The sequence below is a fragment of the Vidua chalybeata genome, chromosome 3 (assembly GCF_026979565.1).
Source record: "Vidua chalybeata isolate OUT-0048 chromosome 3, bVidCha1 merged haplotype, whole genome shotgun sequence".
NCBI classification, from domain to species: domain Eukaryota; kingdom Metazoa; phylum Chordata; class Aves; order Passeriformes; family Viduidae; genus Vidua; species Vidua chalybeata.
In genome coordinates, this window is record NC_071532.1 from 50,446,556 (window position 1) to 50,456,264 (window position 9,709).

The following is a 9,709-nucleotide window of genomic DNA, read 5'->3' on the forward strand; positions in this document are numbered from 1 at the left end:
ATAGTATGTCCTCTTGTCGTCTGGAACTTGCTGTTCCACCGGCAGCATTCCTAGCCCATATAGCTCCATGTGAATATACTGAGTTCTTCCAGCATGTCCTCTTGGGGAGAATTCCTTTGCTGACCCTATCTGGAGGGAGCGATGCCTTGCAACATCTGAGGATCACGTCCCGGCGGGCTCAGCTGCCACCTATATAAGCATGCCGTTCAACTGGCTGTAAATTTTGCTAATAAACACAGGTAACAAAGGCTACAAAGGAGTCAGGCCCCTGATGAGGGCTCCATGAGGTCAAATGAGAAGTTTCAACACGAGGCAGAGCCCCCTGACACCGAGGAGGGCAGAGCACTGAACAGGCTGCCCAGGGAGGTCGCGGAGTCTCTCTCTGGAGACGCTCAAAGCCCACCTGGACGCGTTCCTGTGTCACCTGCTCTAGGGGACCCTGCCTCGGCACGGGCGTGGGACTGGATGATCTCCAGAAGTGCTTTCCAACCCTAATGACTCTGTGATTTTCCATACGGCGTAAAACTTTAATTAGAGGTGCCCAGTGCTCAGTGAAGCTCTAAAAAGCAAAAGCAGCTGAGGCCTGTTCCGTATAGAGCGGATTGTGGGTGGAGTGTAATTACAGGCAGGAGATGGAGTGAGCAGGGTGTAAGGTGGGAAAAGGACCAGGTCGGCAGCGCGGCGGTTTTCCCCGCGCGTTTTAACACTACTGGACTTGGATCAGATATGTCGGGAGAAACCCTCGGCCGTGAGGGCCGCAGAGCGCCGGCACACGGCCCCGCCCCGCGAGGCGTTCTGGGAGCTGTAGTCCGCCCGCGGGGGAGGCGGTGCCTTGGGGCGGGACTCCCACAATGCACCTCGGGGTGCCGCCGGGCCGCCCCGCCGTCACGTGATCCGCACGCGGGGACGAGCCGGCCGCTTCCGCGGGGGTCCGCGCGCGCTGCGGGGGCGGGGCCCCCTCAGGTAGGGGGCGGGGCCCGCGGGTCTGGGGCTGCGGTCGGGCAGGGAGGCTCCGTGCTCTTCCCGCTGCTCCGGGGCCACTGCCCGCGTCCCGAGCCTCCGCGGTAATGAAGCGGGGTAGCGGCTGCGCCTGCCCGGGCTGCGCGCAGCCGTCTCCTCATCCCGGGAGGTAGCGGCGGGTCCGCGATGGCGCCCGGGGGTGACGTCGCCGTGCCCGGGGAGCCTTCGGCCGCTTCCGGGGTGTAACGGGTGTCAGAGGCGTTTCCCCGGCGAGGAGGTGGCGAGGGAGTGCCCGGTAACCGCACGCAGGTGGGCTGTGTGTGAGGAGCTGGGCAGCTACAGCTGGGCAGGGCCCGTCGGTAGCTGCAGGAGTAATAACAATACAGCAAGCGTGTAACACCAAGAGCCGTAAGAGTAATAACAAGTGTGAGACAGCGGTAACGACAGCTGCGTCACAGCAACAACTGCTCGGCATCGGCTGAGTCTTCCCACAGCAGAGGAGGTTCTGTGGCACGGATGGGTCGCAGCATCCCCGTGCCACAGCATTGTCGGTGTTTTGCCTGCCGTGGGCCCGAGCAGTCGTGGTGTTTCCTAGCCGGGACACAATACTTGAGATCATTTGGAGATACTTGTTGGCTGATGGACGTTTTAAGTCCTGCCCTTTCCGCTGATCAAGCAGGCCAGGCAGCTTCTCTTAAAAACTGGATTCTCTTGTTCTCAGAAATGAGTGATTGCTCATCTCTGAAGGAACTACGAGTTTCATTTCCACGAGCTGTCTTTCCACTTGCTTTTATTGTGAATGCCAGTTTTAACTGATTTTTTCTCACTTTCTTTTCTTCCCTATGAAGACATTAGTCTAGATGCAGTAAACTGGAGGAAATGGAAGAAAGGAAGATCAAGAGGAGGAGCCCCAAATCATCTTCCAGTCACTCTGCTCAGGTTGCTAACTCCAAGAAAAGCTCAGTGCCAGTCAGTAAAAGTACAGCCTTTTCCAACCCTGCCCCACAGCCTGCTGTACAAAAACCAAAGTTAAAACGGTAAGCTCGGGGCATTTGCAGACTTGGAGGAAGTGAGAGCCAGGAACTTGGCAATGTTAAGACAGTCTAAAGGCTGTTTAGACTGACTGTGACAGAAGAATTTCAGACTTGTGGAAAGTTTTGATGATGTGTCTTTTTTAACAACATGATTTGTGTTTAATGCAATATAATGGTTATTTTACAGCAAAGGAAGGTGTTTTACGCTTTTCTTGTAAGCTTAATGAAATGTTACACAATGATGTAGACTCATACCAACAACAATTTAGCTGAATATAGCCTGATGGGAGTGGTGGAAGACACGAGTTGGGTGATCAGATTTGGGCATCATGGGAGATAGCAGAGCTCCAGATGTAGAGCTGTGAGCAACAAATAAAATACTACATGACTGCAAGGTTGGAACTGACAAGTATGGCAGGAGATGAAGGACATAAACAGGATGAGCTAGAACTGGAATTTCCAGGTGTTTTGTGACTGGGGACCTCTCAGTTGGGGCAGCATCTTGAGTAAAGAGAGACATTCAGTTCTTCAGAAAGTACCACATCAGAATAGTTTGTGTTTTGTTGATGATACATTGGTTTCAGTTTGAGAACATTAATTTACCTGCATGTTAGAAAATGTGTTTCTTGGTTGTGGAAGACACAGCAGATAAATAAATGAAGAAGAATTTTAAAGTGAAATGTTAGCTGGAGAGAGGCAGCGGAATTTACTGACCTCTGAGTTTTAGCTGAAGATTAAATATAGAACTGTCAGCATCAGCACAGAGAGTCTGTTTGAAGGATGCAGTATTGGCCTGATAAATAATGAATTTTTGCAGTGTAAAATCTATACATTATTTTTCAGGAAAACTGTGTTAATACTCAGAGGGAAATATTAGTAAATACTAATGTGCTATAAATTGGTGGCTTCTGCAGTTGACTGAACAGTCTACTCAAGTCTCAGCATTCTCCTGGGATTTACTAGAAATTAATTTCTTGCAGTCCACAAGATTGTCTAGAGAAGAAAATGTCCTTTTTGCTGTAAGTTCTGGCCATTCTGGCACAATTGTTAAACTTACCAAGCAGAGCTGATACAGACAATTATTTGAACATTCCAAGCAGGAGAGGTAATTGACAAAGTAATGTGAGGATGAAGTGCTGTTGTGATAATGGAGTAAGAGTATTTAATTATTTTTCACTTCATCTGCAAGAATCCAATTAAGTAAGTTTTACAAGACCAATAATATATTTTATTGAACATTAGAATTGGGTAGAAAAAATGGATGACCTGTCTATTGTACAAACCATTAAGTCTGAAATTGAACCAGAACCTAAACTGAGATGTTCTGAGTTGAACTGGATATGGTGATTGTTGGACTGCTGATTGTTGGACTACAGCATAGCAGACTATAGCATATAATCTGTATGATGTTTTATAGACTACAGAAGCTCTTGTGCTGGACAAAGAATTTTTATTTCCCATAAGAAAGGCAGAGCATGAGGAGGGTAGGGCTTACTATGCTTTAAACCCCCTTATCTTCACTAATTAAATTAAGTCTCTTTTTTAAGTCTGTGATTTTTTTTGTTTTTAATATCCCATAGTATTCTATGTTAAAATTTTTAGGCTCAGATTTTTTCACTGGATCAGGTTCTGAACAGATTCATCATAAGGCTGCAGGACAGCCTCCTACCTAAACTGTATTAGGATGCAGGCTGTCTATCTGTCTCTTGGTCACAGATGGAACATGCCGCTTCTCACTGGTAGCTGTGTGTTTACTTTCCATATTGTTGTGTGTTCAAGGGGATTTAAAATGCTTATTTATTTTCATCCATGTAGTTTCTATGGGCACGTGGTGCTCTGAATAAATGCTACGTCTAGAGAAAAGTGTATGGAGATCCAGGAATGTTGATGGTTTTCTTGCAGGAAGGGCTGTAGAGTATTTTTAGCAATTTGATGTTTGGGCATGGACTAGTTTCATTTGGTACATTAGAGTAGTGGGAGAGTGGTTTTGATGGTGAGATTTACAAAATTGGGATGTTATTTGTGGGTTGAAAGAAAGAGCTCTAAGAAAATTTATGTGGAGGCAAGGTCACCTTCCAAAGCTTATAACCAGCTGCTTTCCACATGGGTTGGAGTCTATAGATGTTTGTGACAAGAGGAGAGTATGATTTTTGAGGGGGTTTCTCTCTGGCATGCAGATGCTTTTGGGGTGATTTTATGTAGATAGTGTCTGCCTGGGGAAGTGGTGGAATCACCATCCCTGGAAATGTTAAAATATCGTGAGTGTGGCGCTTGAGGATGTGGGTTAGTGGTGAATATGGCTGTGCTGGGTTAATGGTTGGATTTGATGATCTTAGAGGTCTTTTCTATGCTAATGCCCTACGTGTCACTGCTGGGTAATGTTGGCCCACTTTATTTTACTAAGATGGCCATCACAGATGTGTAGTCCATTGATGGTTCCTACTCTGAGCAGGAAAGCAGATTGTTGGAACCTTTCATTTTGCAGTATTAAAATGTTGAGATAGTGATGTTCTTTATTTGTAAGACAAGCTGGTGGTCCAGTGTTTATTTTAAAAGCAGGGACTGAAATATGCACTATGTATTTCCCATTTAATTTTCAAAGCTCAGATGTACACTTCCTTACATTTCAAATTTACAGTGAAATTGAAAGCAGGAAGTAGTATTTGTTTTTTTCAATTATTTTTTTTTTTTAGCGTAATCAAAGAGAAAGCCAAACCTCCAGGAGGTGAAGCAAAAGGGGCACAGGCAGCACCAATCCAGCATTCTTTTCTCACAGATGTATCAGATGTCCAGGAAATGGAAAGGGGACTTCTGAGTCTCTTGAATGACTTCCACTCTGGCAAACTTCAGGCATTTGGTAAGTGTGTGAATTGTGTGTGTAAAATAGTTGTTTTTTATAGCTGTAGAGTGGTAACATTTGCAAACAAGTGTGCTGCATGGACAGACTGGCAGCTGTCAGTTGGACTCTGCCACCTGAAATCAACATAATTAATACATCTTACTGCATTTTAAAATTAAAGTCCCATTGTAAGGTTGTCTGTGTTGTAAGTACTTTTGCAAGTTTAGTGTTAGGTCAATGTGTCAAATTCCACACTGATTTTACAAAAGAACCTGAGAAGTTTGTATTATATCAACCATCGGTTCCAAGAAAGCAACCCTTAGAGAAATCAGAATTGGAAAGGTTTTTTTGACTGTATTTTAAATTTTAAGTTAAAAACCAAGGCCTTTCTGAATCAGAGAAAAATTCAAGAGTATAGAAAAACCACATGCAGTCTAAAAAACTCTGAGAACATTGGATAGTCACTGTAAATTCAGCACAACACAACAACAAATGGGATGACAGAAACTACAATAGTGAAACAGTGAGAAATCATTGAGAAAGCAAATGTACTTGTAAAACTGATGATAAAATTCTCTGATGTAAAAAGCTGCATCTCTCTTCTCTGATGTGAAAAGCTGCATCTTCACACCTTTATTTTCTCTTTTGGGCATCTTTATATAAAGTTTTTGCTTGTCTTTTAGGAAATGAATGTTCCATAGAGCAGATGGAGCACGTGCGGAGTATGCAGGAGAAACTTGCTCGCCTCAATCTGGAGCTCTATGGGGAGATGGAAGAACTCCCTGAAGATAAAAGAAAACTAGCCAGTGATTCCAACCTGGATAGACTGCTGTCAGATGTAAGTACTGGGAAGGCAGAAATCATGGAACTTAGCCCACAGCAAAGCTTGGTTCAGGAAAATGCCGCTCCTGTGTGCAGAGCTCTCTCTTTTGAGGAGAATGTAGCTCTTCAAATGAACCAAGATGTGCCCTGCCCTCCTCTTGGTTTTGAGAAAACACAGGAGTTGTTTTCATTTGTAACAGCTGCTGGTTGCTTTGGGGCTGGCTGCAAGCTGCCTGAGCACATCAGCCTGCTTAGGGACAGCCCATGGACAGCCTAGGGAACTATGACCATTTTCCCTCCAGTCCATTCTCCTACAGCTGGGGAAGGTGACACATAACAAGGATAGATCTGTATATTCCACACTTTGTCTAGTGTATTTCCATAAAAAACAGAACTGTTAAAATTTCTTTAAATTTCTTGAGATCAGCAAATTTAAACTTAATTTGGAACTTAGCTCATTGTGTAGAATTAATTCAGTGTAGGTTTGATTTGATTTTTGTAATAAATCATACATTTCAGCCCAAACTATTAGTTATTTTCTTCATTGTTTTAATGTATTTATTTCAGCATAATGTATGTATACCAGCATAATTGTTGCATTTCTTTGACTAACAAAAGTGCCATTTCTCATAATTTCTGCATTTATATTGCAGCTAGAAGAACTAAATTCATCTATGTATCCTTTTCCTAAAATGTTTATTTTGCATTATAATTACTAACGTAGTCAAATTGCAGTGTGTTTCCCTAGTAACTGATGTCTTTACAAGAGTCAAATTGCTTCAATAATGCCTTTGTGTTGTTTGTTTTTTAGTTTTACACAACAAAGAATCAAAGTGCAAATCCAGGTGTTTCTTTTGCACATTCCTCTGAGCACTGCATTATGTCAGGGCTGAGTACCTTGAGTTGTAGTTAATTGTGATGCTGTGCTTTTAAATTAATACTGTAATACAGCATCGATTTTTAGGTTCTTCCAATACATAAGTGAATGTATCTTAACACATCTAATTACAGGTTGGTTTTTTTTATCAGGTGATTTATTTAGCTACCATGTACCACTTGTGTACCACAATGTGTTGTCAGTGACAAAGCCCATCAGCAGCAGGGTCTTTCTGCATGCATGTTATTGAGACATTCTGGAACAAGCATCCATAGTAATATTCCTTCAACAATATTCAGAGGCATCTGTCCCACTGTTAAGTGAATTCTGTTACCTTTTGAGTTTTTTTTCTAGAAACATGTGTGGTCATTTATCCCTGCTTGAATGTGAAGAGTGAACTGACCTGATTTTTTATTTCTAGGGTCAGATACTTCAGCAGAGCTTAGGTAACTGAACAAACGTGTGCTCTTAGCCCACAGAGAAGAAAAAGCTGCATGTCTCAGCTTGTCTTTCACACTGTGCTTTTGATAAGCCAGGATGGCAGTGGAGGAGTGCAGCACTCAGTTTATTCGCAAATCTGGTTATTTCTGTTGTTACACACTTTGTATGCATTGAGTAAGTGAGGCTCTAGTTTTTGGAGCTTCAAATCCTGCACTGGTATCTACATTCCCTGCATATCTGTGGAAAGCTGTTTAAGGAAAACTTCATTAAGAGGATAAGTGGAATGTGATAATAATATGTAATAGTGATAAAAATAATCTGCTATTGCCCTTGATCCACAGGCTAGTAGTGCTGCAGGTATGTAATGCTCAAGTCTCATTGAGAAATATTAATCTACTGGTGGGGAACTAGCCTGGGACTCACCAGAACAGAGTTTGACTGGACTGGTGCATACCCCAATGTAAGCAGAGTTTCATAACACTGCTGTCTTGTTTATGCCTTATCTGTATGTGAAAGTGTTATTCCTTAACGATTTGCTTCAGCCAAAAACTACATTTAGCCGATGCTCAAGATATTCCAAATGGTACTACAGGTTGAGAGAGAACATCTTTGTCAGTCTGGATTCTCCAGCTTTGCTTTTGTTTTTCTGGACAATGGAATCAAGAAGAGTTGTGACTTTGTGTTGTTTTTTAATTTTACACAACAAAGAATCAAAGTGCAAATCTAGGTGTTTATTTTGCACATTCCTCTGAGCACTGCATTATGTCAGGGCTCAGTACCTAGAGTTGTAGTTAATTGTGATGCTGTGATTTTTATTATTGCCTTACTTAACAGAAAAATTGGAGAAGCTTGGAAATATATTTCTTCTGCTTAGTGCCCATATGGCTACAAGTGGTACATGTATATAAGCTCATTGGCATTTCTCCAGTTTTTATGAAGGTAGTGATAATGTTGCCTTTCTGATCATTACACAGACAATCTGCTCACTGTCTCTTTAGTGTTTTGTTGATTGGTGATGCCACAGATTAATTTATTGTTAATAAAGTGAAAAGTTTTAAATATATGATGTTTCATTTGCAGAAGCTGCTATTGGTTTGGCTGTGCAGGAAGATGAGCTTTAGCATTGTCCAAATGTTTGCAAAGTTTACGTTTTTCCATTACTATGAATAATTATAAAATCTCACCAAATTAAAATCAGCATGCATGCTAGCAGTCTACATAAATTAAGTATTGTGAAATTCCAAAATTGGGTAAATAGTTACTGTTCAATAAATCCAGGATAATCAATTTTGTAGTTACTCTGCTGTTGTAAATAGGCTACTATTAATTGGTATGATCCTTCTGTGCACAGCCAGAGGAAAAAAAAATCTCTATTAGTGTAAAATCAGGCTGGTTTTAGATCCAAAATTTCTATCTTGGTCCATCAAACCATGCCTTTGGTTCTAGATTTATTTTATATTCAGTTTTTAGGTAATTCATTCAGATTACACTTACTGAACAAGGAATGGAATCTTTATCGTACCTGAGCAGAAAGCTTTAATCAGCTCAGAGTGGGCCTGTGGCCAGGGAATAGAAGATTTTGTTCAGCATCTTTGGAGAAGAGGCTCCTTCAGCCACAACACATAGTTTTGGACTGTGCAGCACACTGGGGACAGAAGGATCCTTTAACCACCACAGATTGATCCTCAAATTCCCTGCCTCACCTATCACATACCTCTCCAGGACTTACAAACCAGTAGGGATCCCAGTGGTTGCCCCCTCAGGTTGTTCTTGTTCTTTATGCAATTTATCTCCTTTGTTGCCAAGATTCTCTAGGAGTTTGCGTGCTGGTAAGCGTACCTGGGAGTCCCTGCCTGCAGCTGGGTATGTACCTGTGATATTGTGAAATCTAGAGTCAGCTTAGGAACTAGAATACAAGAAGCTTCTCACAGAGTGAAGTCAAGGTTGATGTTTGTTCTCCACACACACACACCTCTGACCAGTAATTGGGTAATTACCATTTCTGCACAGCACCTTAAAGCAGCACTATGCCCTTGTTTCTGGGCAGACTTCTGAACAACAAGCAAAAAAGTAGCATCTTTTAGCCTCGTGCCTCATACCACGTGTGGCAAAAGTCACTAGTAGAGGTGCAGTTATACAAACAAAATTGTATTCTTGCAGTTCACTTGGATGCAGGAGAAGAGCTCTGTGCTCACTGGCAGCCTCTTGCCAGCAAGTGCAGTGTATCGCAGCATTGTAACACATACTTGTCCCAAACCACACCTTAAATCTCAGAGTTTAGATATTCCATATTAGAGGCAGCTCTTTTCCATTTTTGGGCTCTGACATAAAATGTCTTAGGCTTACTATTTCAAACACATTTAAAGTCACTTACAAACGTGTTCAATGTCTTGATCTTTCTGTAGCAATTTATGCAAGGACAGAGGGTATAATTTGAGATACAGACATAAACTAATACCTTTCTCAAGCAGCTGTTTAGAATTATACAAGAATTAGCCCCTTCAATCACTTTAAGCCCATGGGCAATTACAAGTCACAAAGAATGCATTAATTGCAAATAATTGAGAAACTAAGAAATTCTTTTTCCCATACCTCCTCCTGGATACAACTTTGTGTCTTTGACACAGTCTGTTAATTATTAACTTCTGGATTCATACAAGAAAATTTTGTAGCAAGACTTTTGAGATACTGAACTCTTTTATGTAGTAATGAGCTAATCACATTTCTGTGCTCCTG

The 9,709-nt window shown here is 42.1% G+C and overlaps 1 protein-coding gene across 3 annotated transcripts; it reads left to right on the plus strand.

Moving 5' to 3' along the window:
• Nucleotides 1-855: 855 nt before the first annotated feature.
• CCDC28A (coiled-coil domain containing 28A) lies at nucleotides 856-8,260 on the plus strand. Of its 3 annotated transcripts, none has more exons than XM_053939798.1 (6): nucleotides 856-963; nucleotides 1,809-1,997; nucleotides 4,688-4,851; nucleotides 5,517-5,671; nucleotides 6,309-6,331; nucleotides 7,516-8,260. In XM_053939798.1, the coding sequence occupies exons 2-6, from the start codon at nucleotides 1,840-1,842 to the stop codon at nucleotides 7,568-7,570; spliced, it is 555 nt and encodes a 184-aa protein (XP_053795773.1). In that variant the 5' UTR covers nucleotides 856-963; nucleotides 1,809-1,839; the 3' UTR covers nucleotides 7,571-8,260. The 3 variants fall into 3 exon arrangements, with proteins under 3 accessions (XP_053795773.1, XP_053795772.1, XP_053795775.1); XM_053939797.1 differs by lacking the exon at nucleotides 856-963 and adding an exon at nucleotides 985-1,269; XM_053939800.1 differs by lacking the exon at nucleotides 856-963 and adding an exon at nucleotides 1,280-1,368.
• Nucleotides 8,261-9,709: the final 1,449 nt, after the last annotated feature.